Source organism: Pan paniscus, chromosome 17 (assembly GCF_029289425.2).
Source record: "Pan paniscus chromosome 17, NHGRI_mPanPan1-v2.0_pri, whole genome shotgun sequence".
Classification (NCBI taxonomy): domain Eukaryota; kingdom Metazoa; phylum Chordata; class Mammalia; order Primates; family Hominidae; genus Pan; species Pan paniscus.
This window is the reverse complement of record NC_073266.2, coordinates 96,757,126-96,774,183: the sequence shown is the minus strand read 5'-3', so window position 1 is coordinate 96,774,183 and position 17,058 is coordinate 96,757,126. Positions and strand designations below refer to the sequence as shown.

Sequence of the window (17,058 nt, the reverse complement as noted above, 5' to 3'; positions counted from 1 at the left end):
AATATTGGTATTCTTCCGGGTTCTGCAAGGTTTCTCTTTTTCGTACACTGTGTAAAAGCCCTGGGAAATCTTGTTCGTGGCTGTTGCTGCTCATGAAGTATTTCCAATTCTCCCTCCTTCTGCACACGAGCTAGGAGTGCAACTCCCTGACTCCTTGAACTTGGCCAAGGCCATTTAATTGTTCTGGCCAATGAAATGTGACCCATATCGCTCGCTGGCAAAGCCTTAAGAATCAGTCAGTATGTAATTGGCCACATCAGTATTTTCTTATCCCAGTGGTCATGGAAATGTGTTTCCAAGACAGGCCCTGAGTGACCATGACCAACAGGAGCTGTCAGCCTGCGCTGGACCCGGAACACGAGGAAAATATGACAAGAAGCAGGAGCTGCCAGCCAGTGCCGGACCCGGAACACGAGGAAAACATGACCAACAGGAGCTGCCAGCCTGCATCAGACAAGGAACACAAGGAAAATACGACAAGAAACAGGAGCTGCCAGCCTGTGCCGGACACGGAACACGAGGAAAATATGACCAGCAGGAGCTGCCAGCCTGCGTGAGACAAGGAACACAAGGAAAACATGACAAGAAGCAGGAGCTGCCAGCCTGTGCCAGGCATGGAACACCAGGAAAACATGACAAGAAGCAGGAGCTGCCAGCCTGGCCAGACCTGGAACACAAGGAAAACATGACCAGCAGGAGCTGCCAGCCTGCGTCAGACATGGAACACGAGGAAAATATGACAAGAAGCAGGAGCTGCCAGCTGGTGCCGGACACGGAACATGAGGAAAATATGACAAGAAGCAGGAGCTGCCAGCCTGTGCCGGACACGGAACACGAGGAAAACATGACAAGAAACAGGAGCTGCCAGCCTGTGCCAGATACAGAACATGAGGAAAACATGACCAGCAGGAGCTGCCAGCCTGGCCGGACCTGGAACATGAGAAACACAACGCTGGGGAAGCCACTGCGGAGTATGAGGCACTTTATTATCAGAGCATGACTCAGCCTATCCTGACCGATAACCACTACTCATTCAAAAATATGTATTTGCAGCTCAATTTCTCTGCTGACGACGAACTCCAATGTATCAATGTCCCAATATGGCTTCTACTCAGAGAGCTGTCAGAATTGAGTGTTAGAAACATTTTTGCTACCTGAAGAAATCCAACAAAGCTCAGGTAAAGGATGAGATGAGATTTCCCCTGTACATGTTTACCGTTTTGTTTGCACCAGCCTTCTTTGAAGCCCAAAAGTTTGTTGGTTTACTAAGCAACAGAAGAATACTGTGATGTCACCGTCAGAAAACAGTCTTACCAGCAAAAAACAATAATTTCCACCTTTCCATCTCTGTTCAGAGACCAATGTCACAATTCTTTTCCATTCAACATGTATCAATACCGAGGCTTCCCCTGGATAAATTACATGTTACCTTTCGCCCAGTGTAGCTTGCTCAAAACCTTCTCCTGAATTTTATTCTTGTAAAACTAGCATTTAACACTCAGAAATATTTAAGTATATATTTCATTTCCCTGTTATGTTATGTCTTAATTGGATGTTTAAATACCAAATCTGGCTGGGCGCAGTGGCTCACGCCTGTAATCCCAGCACTTTGGGAGGCAGAGGCGGGCGGATCACGAGGTCAGGAGAATGAGACAATCCTGGCTAACAAGGTGAAACCCTGTCTCTAATAAAAATACAAAAAATTAGCCAGGCATGGCGGCGGACGCCTGTAGTCCCAGCTACTTGGGAGGCTGAGGCAGGAGAATGGCGTGAACTCGGGAGGCGGAGTTTGCAGTGAGCCGAGATTGCGCCACCGCACTCCAGCCTGGGCAACACAGCGAGACTCTGTCTCAAAAAATAAATAAATAAATAAACAAACAAAGAAATAAATACCAAATCTAAGGAAAACCTCCTCAGGAGCTTCACTATCAGCAGCGCTTTGTCTTGAGACGTGTCACCGCTCCATGCCTTGTGATCTCCCCGGCTCTACAGTCGGGAACGCACTCTTCTCCCCGGGAGCCATCGTGTGGATTCAAGACATAATACACGTAAAGTTTTAGACAAGCGCCTACCATGTGGTCAGTGCTCTCCAAGCTGGAGCTAGAACCGCTGTCGTGAATCCCTATTGGGAGGGGAGGACTCAGCATGTATTAATCACCAGGAAAATACCAGCCACTGAAAGAACACTTTTACATCATGTTGAAAAGCTAACATGGTAAGCAGCAAGAAGTAAATCCAATTCTGTAAAACTCCAAAGACACCCTTTCAATTATGAGATATATTCTGCCAACACTAAGCAAATTTAGAAGACTATTTTTTAAGAAAGGAGAAGAGGAAGAGAGGAACGGGGAAAAGAAAAGAAGAGGGAGAGAAGGAATGCCCACACAGCGGAAACTGGAAGAATTTCTAGGCCACGTGGTAGCTGACAGTACAGAACCTCCTGCCTTGCACAGACTAGTTACAAAATGACCATTTCTTGACTAGCAATCAGGGTAGGGCTGAAAAATTACCACACTGAAAACCTTTCTTTTTATAGAAAAATAAAAATTACAGCTAACATTTACTGAGCATCTGTCATGTAGCAAGTACTTTCCTAAGAGCAACGTGTGCATGAGCATGACCTTGTTCCTGGCAAGCCCACTTCAGAGAGGGGAGGGTGGAGAGGGTGAAGAGGCTGAGGGACACACGAGTGTGCACCAAGGCCTGGACACAGACCCAGCAGCGAGGCTTCAGGGCTACATTCCAAACCATGCTTGCAAAACTAGGAGGCCGCTCCAACTCAGAACCAAGACCCTGAGTAAAGAGCTTGACGAGCCAAAAGTAACAGGTGTATAGATGGGAAGAAATAATAAAGTGGAGACTGAAATGAAAAAATGACAGAAAATAAGTTGAACTGAAGAAAAAGGTGGGCTAAAAAAGGAATCACAGTAAAAGGCAGTGTAGCTTTAAAGATTTTAAATTCATATTTAAAATTAAATTTAATTTACCCTCAAATATCATCATAAATGCAAAAGTAACATTTAGGAAAAAAATCCTAGAACTGTACATACATTAGAATGTTCTAGTTTTGTGGTCGGGTGCGGTGGCTCACGCCTGTAATCCTAGCACTTTGGGAGGCTGAGGCGAGCAGATCACTTGAGGTCAGGAGTTTGAAACCAGCCTGGCCAACATGGTGAAACCCCATCTCTACTAAAAATGTGAAAACTAGCCAGGTGGGGTGGTGCTCATCTGTAATCCCAGCTACTCGCAAGGCTGAGGCAGGAGAATCGCTTGAACCCAGGAGCTGGAGGCTGCAGTGAGCCAAGATGGCACCACTGTACTCCAGCCTGGGCGACACAGTGAGACTCCATCTCAAAAAAAAAAGATGTTCTAGTTTTGCTCACATGAAAAAAATAACATAACACTTATCAGAAAACACATATAAATACGTATGTGATTCTAACTCTATATATGATTACTTTAATAATTTATTTTTAAATAATTTTAACACTATTGTAGAACTACTGACTTGCATATATTTGAAATGCAAGTTAGAGTCAAACTGCAATGTAAGTCTAAAGAGATAACTTTCCCCATTATCACAATTAGGATTTATACTCAATAGTAACGCAGCATTCTTCTTTGACTTTAGCAAACATGTAACACACAGATATCTGGGGTTCTATCAGGTACAGGAGATGCACACTGGATTCTCCGTGTGCACAGCTAAGGGCATTCTCAAGGCATGCCCCAGTGAACAAGCAAACAATCAACACACTTACTGCTGCAAACGGCCTAGGACTTTATAGGGTTGGTGATACGTTACTAATTTTTGAAGAGTTAACCATTTTTAAAATAACATTTACCTGAAAAAATGGAATACATCTTGCTCAAATACATCTTTTTTTTTTTTTTTTTTTTTTTTGAGACAGAATCTCACCCTGTTGCCCAGGCTGGAGTGCAATGGTGCGATCTTGGCTCACTGCAACCGCCACCTCCCGGGTTTGAGCTATCCTCCTGCCTCAGCCTCCTGAGTACTGGGGACTACAGGCGCCTGTCACCATGCCCAGCTAATTTTTGTATTTCTGGTAGAGACAGGGTTTCACCATGTTGGCCAGGCTGGTCTCAAACTTCTGGCCCCAAGTGACCCACCTGCCTCAGCCTCCCAAAGTGCTGTAATTAGAGGCGTGAGCCACCACGCTTGGCCTATCTTTTCAAAGAATTATTTGATTTCCACTGCGTTAATAAGACTTCCAGCAAAAGACAGCAAAAGATAACCTTCACTATTAATTACCCACAGAGTGAGGCATAAATCCATGTGAGGATTTTTTGTTTCATCTAAATGCACACAAATTACATTTTAAATAAAAATGAGTAAAATCAATACTTAGGAAGAGCTTCTCATTAACTGTACATTAGCACATACTGTGAATTCATCTCACATATGGTATCATGATGATAGCAACTGAGGATTCAGACTTTTTGTTATGATTTTACACACATGTTGGATGCATAAATAACAATTTTAGAAATATAATCAATTCAGGATATAATCAAGCGGTCTTTAAAACTAATCTTTGGCTTCAATATGCTTCTTCTGACATGGAAATAAATAAAACTGGCTTAATAACTGTAACATCAAATTAAATAGTATAAAAACATTAATACAGATTGCTTTATTTTAAAATGAACCATCAACATAAAAGAGTGCAAATTGTAAAATAAGTAGACTGAAGATAAGAAATTAGCCACAATTAACTGTCAAATTACGGGCAAATTATATATCTGACAATGAAAATTTAAGACACATATAAAACTGATTAGCCAAGCAATGATACTTTTGGAAATTCGCCAGTATGAGAATGTTGTTATATAAATACGGAGAATTCATATTGTAAGTCACCAACATTTTTGAAAGTCTACTTTAAGATATATGTTAAGCCAAAAGAATGAGCTATTCAGAACTATGCAGACTTTCTTACTGAAAGGAAAAATAAGTTCATTAAAGCAGTTGCTCCTCAATCTAGCCTACCTTATTTTTTGGATTGGATGTGTTCATTACACTTCGAGTCTCTTTTCCGGTATAAATGACAACACCTATTACAGTACCTGCAAAAACATGAAAGTGGTCCTTGTAGAAATACTTTAAAGATGAGTAAAAGATAACACTTTCTAATTAATTGTTTTGATGGAAAGTATTATCACACTATTTGATTTTATATAAATTTATCCAACAGTGTATTTAATTCGGCTAATTCAAGAAAATCTAATCTCAACTTTAAAAATGGACTTTGAAAAAGTCAAATGATTTGTTAAGCAATACAAATGTACCCACATATAACATTAGGAAACGTACTAATATTCTTTTCACTGACAATAGAGATAATGACAATGGCCTTTCACTACTGTCTACTAAAATGGTGGTTCTATCACTGAAGGTCAATTAAGAGGCTATATTCTTAACTGATCAAACTTGTCCTTTGACCTTCAATAAAGATGGTACCAGATGAACCACTTTCTTTTAGTGTACTTCCACTGTAAAGATCAAAGTATTACTAAATATCAGTGACAGCCTTTGCTAATATTTCAAAATGTGTACAATTAAAATAATAGAAATATTATAAAAAACGATATTTGACTTTGCATTTAGAAGCTATTACTCTCTTTTACACATGTCAAAAAGATATAATAATTTTTAAATTTAAGAGAAAAGAATAATAAAATATCCTCGGTATGACCGATAGATTTCAAAGGCTAAAGGGCACTTATCTCTAGAATGTCAGTATTAAAAACCATGGAAATCTCTTTCTGAAACTACAGCCATATATAATTTATATTCCTAATTTTCATCCTTAATTTTTTGTAAATTTTGAAGGTGAGAAACACAATTAAGGTGAGAAAGTATATACACATAATGTGCAATTACCAACCATTACAGAATTAACTATAATAATTATATGAAAACTCTGATGTCACATTAACTTAACATGTAAAATGCAGAGCATCATAAGACAGGCTCTTTGAAGTAAAGATGATTGATATGAACTCCCGGCTTTTCGTGAACCTTGATATGTTACATATTATACATATCACATGGCTTACACCTTCCTCTCTAGAAAATCTAGGAAGGTGGAAGATGTGAAGTATTCCCCAGCAGGGATATGTGTGGAGATTATATATATTTCTCTTTTAATTGAGTGTCACTGAGAAGTGTGAGGCTTCAGTTTGTAAAAGTTCATGAAAGGCAAGGCCAGCTCACACTTAGAATATAAGCTCCCCGATGCACAAATGCCGTCTTTATTACTATTATCCACATAAACTTCTGAGATTAGATGACTATACTTACTACGCAGAGAAATATTAAATATATAATACAATACTATAAAAAGCTTTCAAAAGGAGATCATAGAATTACTTCACATCAGTGAAGCTAAATATTAAATATCATCTGATCAGTATTTTCTGTTTTGCCAATCTAGTTTAAATCAAAATATAAACATCCCACTAATGTTAAATTATCACAATGATGTAAGAAGGCAAACTGCAAAATTAACTTATTTTTTAACATTAGCAGAATGAGCAAATCTCAGAAAAGGCTTTGCAAGAATTAATCAAGCTAGAAACCGTTGAGCTGAAAGCAGGTTGACTGATGAGCAAAGTGGACTCTAGAGTGGCCTTACAATGCACAGTACCTCAATTCAATGTGATACATGACAAGGCATATGTTATACATTTTTAACAGCGGTCCTGGTACAATATTTGTATAATCTGTTAAAGTTTGCTAAAGGCTCTCGTAAGTATTCTCTCACTTGATTCTCATGAAAAATCAACACTTACTAGAATTAGATTAAATGAATTTTTCTGAGTGTCATGCTTTTTAATATCTAATGTAACTAGAATCAGTGCAGAAATATTTGGGACATTTTCCATTCTCTTTCACAAAGGGTATGTACTTATGAAGTACAATAGGCTAAAAGACTGAGTAAAACCTGAGTATACAAGGCAAAACAGAGGAAAGGGGTTAACTGTGGATTGCGAAATGAGACATGAGAGGGCAACAAAGTATGATAAACTCATTTTGTGTCGTATAAGATAACAGGAGACTGAGTGTGACAAATATAAATGTCACAAAGATTTCTCACTCAATGAAATACTGAAACAGAAGAATTCCAAAACTTTAACCCATATTTTCAGTGTAAAATCAAGATCCACCTCCCTCACAACACGCTCCAACTGGAGAAACCTCTACATCAGAAAGACCTGAGTTCAGGACCATGTTGGTAGATTAAAACCACAACCACAACAACAAACCACTTCTTAACAGGACCCTAAAAATGATGGTGGTCCAGTATTCATCATTAAATCAAAAATTTAACTTCATTTATCCCAAGACAACATTTTAAAAGATTTAGGAGCACTTAATCTTCAAAGCCAGTGATTACATTTGCCTGATCCATAACTGCACACTTCAAATTGACTACAGGTAAAAATTAATATTAAATATTCAGATGCTTTGGGTCCAAAAAGGGAGGCATAAAATATGACCACATTTACTCCTACACTCCACAGACCCCATGACTAGGGCCCTCGAGACTTAGCCTACTTCAAAGAGGCTGCTATGTGGATGGTCTGCAAGTCATTCTATAGTCCAACCCTATCATGTCCAACTTCTCTTCAATCACAATTTCATGTGAGTGGGATAATAATTACTCTGTTAGTTACTATGTGCCTTCCTTGCTACAGGCTATATAGAAAATTTCATGCAAAATTATACCACCTTCTAATTGACTACAGTTGTATTTTAAGCAAACAACTTCCATGCTGCAAAGCAAGACAAAGAATGCTAACAAGGTCAAATTTTGTAGAAAAATATACTCTCCTTTATTTAAACATTTCTAGTTTATACCAGAAATCATAATCCAGCACTTCCAAACAAGTAGTCCACTCAATATTTCAAATGATAGGCCTATTGCAATACTTTTAGTTGCTATTTCTAACCACTGATATGTTTAATTTGCAGATAACCAATCCTCACAAATTCAAATTAATTAAGATGATTCACAGAAAATTATTTAAAAACACAAAATATAAAACCTAGACCACTTTAACAAAACAATTAACGGCCTTAAGCTATAAAATCAAAATGATGTGAAATGCTTACTAAAAGTAAATATGTATTTCATGTGTGTCTAATGAGAGACAGAGGTATTAACAAATCAACGTATTTGTTGACTCTCAATTATACACCCAAAACCTGCTAGATACCGTTAGCAAAAGGAGGCAGGGCCACATACACCAGCCTCTGGAACACACTCCAACTCGCAGATGCCCTCCAGGAGCCAATTTCCACAGAACCCCAGTGTGCACTGCTCCCTGGGGCAGGCGCTCCCGGGCTGGACCCGATGATAGCAAGGCAGACACTGAGCACTGCACGTACAACTCCAACCACGCACCAAGTGCAGGAAAACTGATGAAGACCGTGAACTGAGCCCCAGGATGTAAACAACCTAGACCAAAACTGGCGCACAGACTACAAAGGAGACCCCCAACCAAGGTCTAGAGTCCACAGAGCCAGGACACAGAGACACAGGTGACCCACACCCAGGTCTAGAGTCCACATGGCTGAGACACAGAGACACAGAAGACCCTCACCCAGGTCTAGACACCACACGGCTGGCCCACTGAGTGACAAGGAGACCCGCACCCAGGCGTGGGTCCACATGGCCAGGGATTGCCCTCTGACAGCCCCGTCACACTTTTGTCAACCTTGCCTTAGAGAGCCCAGCTTTCCTTCCAGTTTTGTGACAGCTGAGTATCAGGAACACTCCTTTGTATGCTCATCAGTATAATAAACACGATGGTTCTCCAGGACCCAGTTCTGCATTTTAGAGAGCAAGTTTTCTGGATCCACATGGGAAGTGAAACCTCCGGCAGCACAGCAGGCTCTCTGTGTCCTGCCTTGGCTCACCTCTCGTCTGCTGCATCTGCCTGTCTGTGTCTAACCTGAGTCCCGGTTCGATGCATTCAGAACTCTAGGGATGGGGAGGAAGCACTGAGTTCACTTCCCCTCCAGAGTCAACTTGAATTCAACTGAGATACGACTTTTAAAGTATAAGAGTAAAAGGAATTCTCAACTTGTAATCAATTACAAAGAATACAAGAGTGCCTAGGTTACTCTGGAAATCTTAAAATCTTTCAAACATTCCTTAGGATATAGCAGTGTGGTATATAGAATGTGTAACTGTTCACATTAACAAGGCTTTTAAATAAAGATATGTATGTACTAAAAGAGCTGAAATTAAAGCTTACATTTAAAGATGTTCGAATACAAACTAACATTAAAGGTACCTTAATTAAGCTTCTCGAGTGGATGGTTTTAAAGCCGTCTTCATGCCCACTAGGAAGACACAACACTGAATGCTAGATGGCAAAGAGAACAGAATGGACAGGATGGGGCCGGCATGTTACGATGCCTCATTAGTGTCCAACTAGTCGGGCCCACTTGCCAAGGTCATCAAGAGAACTGAGGTCAGGAGAGAAAACTTTGTTCAGGGAACCGTATGGGATGTCTCAAAAGCCTTTAGCTCAAGCAGCTTTAGTCTCCCTCAGGAGAAGGGCCACAAATCAACAGTACTAGGGATCAGTAACAACACTTAATATATGTTTATGCAGCACCAGGAAAAAAAGATGAAATTTATTTTAAAAAGGGAAGCATTACTATCTTCACGAATGATTCTTAATTAACAAATATCAGTGAGATGGAAGAAACAGGCTGCAATAACTACGTATGGAAAATGTAAGCCTTCTCCCCATGTGTCAGCTTCTGAGTCCTGTATCATAAATGCTTTCGTGTAACTACTGAAGGCCGAGCACTCAAGGACACTGGCTTTCAGGGAATGCATAGCTGGACTCCATTCTGGTCCCTGTGCAGCCTGGCTCTATGGTAACTGGCAGGGGGAACACACCTCCCGAGTGCAGCCATTCAGCGTGAGGCCAGGCCAGCACTGACCACACTCACCACCTGGCGGAGAGGTTGGCAACACTCATGCCTCTCAGCAATGCCAAGGCAGCAGCATGAAGAAGGCTGGAGGGCAGGTTTCCCTGGCTAAATGTGCCTGCCCATGGTGTGAAGGCCCTTACAGAGCTCAGGGCCCACATGTTCACCCCAGAAGAGTCCTCCTGGCATGAGGTCCCTCTCGAGGCCTACAGAGCCCAGAAACTGTCCTGCTCACCTCTGAAGTCTCTTCATGGAAAACTGTCCTTGTTCTCTTTCTTTGTATGTTAAGAAATTTATATACGTATGTTTATATATATATACACAAACACACACACACACATAACATTTATATGTATGTAACATTTATATATAGATGTAATTTATATATAAATAACATCATGAAACACCCACAAAAATTGTCACCTATTAAAACTGTCATATACCCATCAAGCATTTTTTAAAGACACAAAACACTAGGATAAGATGAATCCTCTTTCAAATTCTATCATCCAAAAAGCTAACATGTGTCCTCCTCCTGGAGTTCGTTGTATAGTTAGTTTTGCATACTGCAGGCCAACAGTTAAACACAAGCACACAAAGCTGCCCTGTTGTGTGACACCTGCCTTCTCCATGGGCCTAGCACACTGGCCCTTGGATCCTTTTCTTCAAGGTACTGTCTCTCAGTACTAGGCTGCTAGCAGGAATGCTCCTCACACTGTTTCTGCCACCTGCCTCATCCTGCCACATCTGCATATTCTTTAAATCCAAGTTAAATGTTTCTTCTTCAGAAAAGCTGCTCCTAGACCTGGTCTATATAAACTTCATTTTTCTTTTTTTGAGATGGCGTCTCGCTCTGTCGCCCAGGCTGGAGTGCAGTGTCGCGATCTCGGTTCACTGCAAGCTCTGGCTCCCGGGTTCCCGCCATTCTCCTGCCTCAGCCCCCCGAGTAGCTGGGACTACAGGCGCCCGCCACCACGCCCGGCTAATTTTTTGTATTTTTAGTAGAGACGGGGTTTCACGGTGTTAGCCAGGATGGTCTCCATCTCCTGACCTTGTGATCCGCCCGCCTCGGCCTCCCACAGTGCTGGGATTCCAGGCGTGAGCCCCCGCGCCCGGCCTATAAGCTTCTTTAATTACAAACCGTCCACAGCACTCTCTGTACGTGTTGGTGATACTTAGCACAGCAACATTACCTAGAACACTTGCTTAACCTCTGTCCACAAAGCCACAAGCTCCCTGAGGACAGGATATGGAACCGCCTTGCCCCAGACCGAATCACCGTGCCTGGTGGAGAACAGGTGCTCCATGCACATGCATGGGGGAGTGAGTGGCATCCAGGAGAGAAGGGCACCCAGCACTGGGCAGCACCGAGAAGACACAGCTCCAACAATCTAGCCTCTCATTCCAGGCTGCCATCACCTTTCAGGCACTCTCTTCCAGAGCTCCCTGCTGCTAAGCCCTATTACTGGCACCAGCATCAATACCAACCCATTCCTGCTAAACTTCCTCCCTGGCATCAACCTCAGCATCACCTAATTTCTCATCAGCTTCCTTCCAAACATCATCATCAATGTCAACTAATATCTGATAACATGGTAATCATCTGACATCGTCTACCTCTCACAGCACGCCTGGCCTCTTCTAATACTTTTCCGTTCCGCAGTCACTTCAGCCACTCTCCTCCTGCCAACCCTTGTCGGATGACTGAGAAGCGCTAAAATCACCACTGGCTTCCCAAGCTCTTCTGTGGCACCTCTCATTAAGGAACACTGACAAGTTTGTCAAGAAACAGGTCAAAGACGAACAGAATATCCCTGTACTCCTGCACGAAGGCTGCAGCACCTCTCCCTGTCTCAGGCCTTGTGAACCACGTGCAGTGTCTGAGGAGCAGCACAAGCCTCACCACAAGCTCCCAGGACTGTCTCAGACCCACTGAGCTGGAGTCTGCGTTTAGCAAGGTCCCTAAATATTTCAGGGCACTGTGAGAAACCCTTATTTGGAGTCCCTGGACAAAACAAAGCATCATCTATCCGGGAGCAATCACACTCAGAGGAGAATGTTTTCCTTACCTGATGCAACAATGGTGCTTGCCCACAATGTATTTTCTATGCTGAGACTTTCATGAATGGGCGGGTCACTGTCTTCCTGTGCAGGGAGACAAAAAGAAAACAAAACTGTCAAATGATTGTTCATTATTCACACCTTATATAACCTCAGTATTAGAAACAGGTCCACAAGCTCAATCCAAGTGAACAGCAGTGCAAAGGCACTGCAAAACAGACGTTAGAAAAAAGGGACTATAAAAAATTGAAAGTACAAGTTCAAAGAACTCCTGTAATCAATTAATTGCTTGCAATGCTTAACATTAATACACAAACGAAATAATTCTGAATTTTCATGAAAGTACTATACCTTCTAATATTTATTTATTTATTTACTTATGAGGTGTTATTATGCTGCCCAGGCTGGTCTCAAATTCCTGGGCTCAAGCAATCGTCCCATCTCAGACTCCCAAGTAGCTAGGTTTACAGGTGCATCCAGCATGCCTAGTGTATTCAACTACATCTTTAACACATCATTTAACAACACTCCTGGAAAAGTAGAAAATATTAGCACAGAAATAACCACAAGTCAACTCTTCAACATTTCTTTTGCGTGCATAGCATAATTTCCTCTCTCTAACTCTTGTGAAGGACAAGGGCAATGCTTTTTAAGTGTGCATGTATTCACGACAGAGAAAATGCTTCTGTGAATATTGTTAAAAAATAAACATATATTTTAAAAATGTATTTCTCTTAAATTCCTCTTTAGAAGTATGCTATTATTGGCCGGGCGCGGTGGCTCACGCCTGTAATCCCAGCACTTTGGGAGGCCAAGGTGGGTGGATCATGAGGTCAGGAGATTGAGACCATCCTGGCTAACACGGTGAAACCCCGTCTTTACTAAAAATACAAAAAATTAGCTGGGCATGGTGGCGGGCACCTGTAGTCCCAGCTGCTTGGGAGGCTGAGGCAGGAGAATGGCGTGAACCCGGGAGGCAGAGCTTGCAGTGAGCCAAGATCACGCCACTTCACTCCAGCCTGGGCGACAGAGCGAGACTCTGTCTCAAAGAAAAAAAAAAAAAGTATGCTGTTATTACACAAAATATTCTTAAACAAAATTCAAGTACGTTATATGATGCTAACTACCTTAACAGATAGCAAACCAATATGGCCACACATCAGTATCACGACAGCAATACGTACAGTCTAGTTTTACATTTACACTTTCAATGTTCATATTCAGAGAAGAAAATTACAATTTAAAATCTGGGAATTTTTCATCTTAATGTAAAGTCATGGCCTACATTTCGGTAATGGAAGCCTTACTAGAATAAAGGAATGCATCCACAGCCCTGCATCTAGAAGTAACACAGGGAAGACGTCCCGTGTGGGAGGCAGTGACCTCGACATCTGGATAGGGTAAAAGCCACACACTGTCCTGACTGTTGGGCGTCTCCCGTAAAATAATGCCCCCTACACAAACTGTATTTTGTTATGAAATGATAATTTGCTATCAGGATATACCTTAAGAAAAAAAAAAAATCAAATTTGAAAAGGAAAGAAATTGAAAACATATTTTCCAAAATAATCTGCATGTACAAAATACGTTTATGTAACTGGTGTTTTCCTTCTAGTTACTTATCAAACCACTTTCAGATGATGTAATTTTGGCCATTTTGCTCATTACTTGGGAGATATTTGCTAGATATTTGTTGGCCGTTTTGCTCATTACTTGGAAGATATTTGCTAGATATCTGATTCTCTCATATACTTGATTTGTTTATTTGTGAAGCACAGAATCTAAACCAATCCTAACAGTTTCCAAAATATTTCCCCTAATATGGCAATTAATTAGTAACTAAAGTATTTTCAATTACATTCAATTTGAGGAAGGCGTTTGGCCTCCAGTTGCCTTGTATGCCCAAAATAGCAAGCCCAGTAGTTAGGAAGCGTCCTGCAATGCAGGTGCAGCTCAGGGTCAGACTCTCAGGGCCCTGGGGATCATGAACCTTCCACCACGTCCCTTCACAAGAAGGCGACCACCTGACCTGAAGACTGACCTTAGCGTCTGAGCCTTTGGGAGCATGAAGGCTATGATGCTGGGAATTGTTTACAACACAGCTGGAGTGCTGTTTCTTTGGAAAAAAAAATCATTTCAAAAATATACACTGGCATTTAAATAAACAGTACCTTGGTTACGTCATCTACAATATGATCTCAGTAGGCACAAGTGCAATGCCAGCCACAACAAAGGACACAAAGAGGTCTTCTCAGTGATGTCAATGGTCTTAAGGAGCAGGCGCCCTGCAGACACAGCCTGGATGGAAACAATCTGTCTACAGTATGTGCTGACTCCAGCATGGACCAATTACTATTTCTGCAGATACACAAATACCTTTAACTCTACAGTCCCTTAGGAATTACTTCCTTCAATTAATTCCACTTTATCAAGTACAACATGTTGCACGCTTTCCTGAACTTAGCAGTTACAACTTATAAAAATCTGATAATTAACCTGTATTCATATGCAAAATACTAAGGATATATATTTTTAAGTGGAAAACCTGGGAATTATATTATCCCAATATAAATTTGCATGTTTACAGGGGAAAAGAACTTAAAAGGAAGAGTCAAAAGAGTAATACTAGTATTTGTATCAGGAAGGGAGGAGGGCTATAAAAGTGGTTTATACCTTTAACTGCTTTATTTTTTATATAGTTTCATACTAATGGTAATATGTTTACCAATGTCAAAATACACTGGAATGAAATTAAGCTCCTGCACAGTAGCTAACACACCACTATTACGGGCTTTAAAACACAGAAGAACATTCAAGTACTTAATTTTCCAACACTGTTCTTGTTTTTCCCACAGAAAATACCAGATGGAAACTGCCTTTTGTTTACTTTGTTTATAACTAAAGTAGCTGCTCAGAGTAAAGGCATACAATTTATCCAATGCTAAGATAAACAATCCAGAAAAACTGAGTTATCCCTATGACTTTTATGATTTGATAGAACAACCAAAATATCAACTTTAAAGAAAAAGCAAGTAGCCTCTATGGATTAGACTACTTTGTAATTGAATTTAGGATTGCACTGAAATGGGCAATTTCTGATTCATTCAAACAAATGGTGTTACAGTCTAACTCAGCTTAACACTGTTGAAGAAACAAAAAAGACAGACATCCTCATTCCTGCTTCCCAGATAAAGTTGACACGGTATATCCTTTACCTGCTGGGGGTCTAGAGGTTCCAGCGTTGGCACAGCCATTTGAGCATACAGTTGGCATTAAGAAGCCAAATACTGAATTCCCTATTTATCATTTTAAAACATGAAGCAATAAAATTTTTATCTACCATAAATTCAGAATTTTATTGTATCAGAGCAATTGACATGTTTCTAATCCCATATTTTATGGGTATTACCTTCCTAGCACCTAGCACAGAATAGGCAATGAACATTGTCCAATAAACAAAAGAACACTCATGAAATTCTTTTTCTAATATCCACAGGAATCAAGATGTCTTTCACCTGCAGTGCCCACAAGCATGATGCTATAATGAGTCACCTGCCTGTGGTTACTCTGAGTCTCCTTTTATGAAGCGTCAGGTACTTGCTCCTCCAGGGCCTCCTGCCTGCTGTTACTCTAAGCCTCCTGCCTCTACGAAGTATCGGGTGCCTGCTCCTCTACGCCCTCCTGCCTCTAAGAAGCATCGGGTACCTGCTCCTCCAGGGCCTCCTGCCTGCTGTTACTCTAAGCTTCCTGCCTCTATCGCTCATCAGGTACCTGCTCCTCCACGTCCTACTGCCTCCATGATGCATCAGGTACCTGCTCCTCCAGGGCCTCCTGCCTGCTGTTACTCTAAGCCTTCCACCTGTATGAGGCATCAGGCACCTGCTCCTCCCGGTTCTCCTGCCTGAAGATGCCCATCGTGACTTCACCACCCCAGTAGAAATTCACACAATTGTATTCCCTTTAAACTCTTCCTAATGATTCACTTCATATGAAAGTTTAATTATTGATGCATGTCAATCTTTTAGTACTATATTTTCTCCTAATGTCAAAGTCCAAGAGAATAAGGGCATTAAAAAACATAAAAATTTTAGAAGGGTTTCTCAAATGTAAACAAAAGGTTCTATATAATTTTGTTTTAGAAATTTTAGCTGGTTTCCTGTTACTTTTCTATGACCATTTTTTCATATGAATGTTTCTGTCTCTAACACAATTTTATGTTGAAGAAAACACAATATCTATGCATCTTTCTTTCAGTTCTGGAATGGCGATGATTGACTATAAACATTTTTCTAACATGGAGAAAATTATTCCAAAAGATAGTTTTTTACCAGTCTCATGAAGCACAGAATAAAGACTGGGAAGACTGAAAATAAATTATCTCTAAAATGTTCTATTTCACTTTCCTTCTCTTTAATGGTCTATAGTGTGAACAGATAAAATCTGCTTGGGGGAGGATGCAAAATGTTACCATTTCATGCTGTTCTCTCAACAGCATACCCTACTTAACAAACAGCAGAGGTTTGCTTTTTTGAAGGAGAGTATTTTGGCTGAAGAAGACATGAACAATGTTAAGTGTGCTATGGTTTGCAAAAGAAATTACAGCAGAAAATACATTCTCAAAATGACTAACTGGGAATGTGATGTTAAAGGACTATAAATACTGCTAATACTTCAAAACTGGCTACAATTTACAACTCCAAACTTCCAAGACAATACATACAGATTTTGTACAATAAGTGAAATTAGCGATATCAATCATTCACATAATGAAAAAGGTTATACAATCAGTAATTTAGGTTGTTCTCACATTATCTGAGGAAAGCGGAAGCAGACACCATCACAGCGCCACATCTCCATTAGATTCTGCACAGGCATCAGCATGCATACTGGGTATACTGCCACAGGGACCTTGAATTAATTTTCTCTAATTCCGTATATACATATATTAGGACAGGGTCTCACTCTGTCACCCAGGCTGCAGTGCAGTGGTACAATCACAGCTCAGGGCAAGCTCCACCTCA

General features: G+C 40.8%; 1 protein-coding gene across 6 annotated transcripts in view; it reads right to left on the bottom strand.

Moving 5' to 3' along the window:
* ATP9B (ATPase phospholipid transporting 9B (putative)) overlaps positions 1 to 17,058 on the bottom strand; it is a 322,333-nt gene that overhangs the window by 174,739 nt on the left and 130,536 nt on the right. For 5 of the 6 annotated variants that reach the window (XM_008952694.5, XM_003827309.6, XM_063597385.1 and 2 more), the window contains exons 10-11: positions 12,046 to 12,121; positions 5,012 to 5,088 (exon numbers count right to left, since the gene is read on the bottom strand). The exons of the other annotated variant lie outside the window; for it this stretch is intronic. In XM_008952694.5, the coding sequence (XP_008950942.2) occupies positions 5,012 to 5,088; positions 12,046 to 12,121 (153 nt within the window). The remainder of the gene's footprint in view (positions 1 to 5,011; positions 5,089 to 12,045; positions 12,122 to 17,058) is intronic. 6 annotated transcript variants of the gene reach the window in all.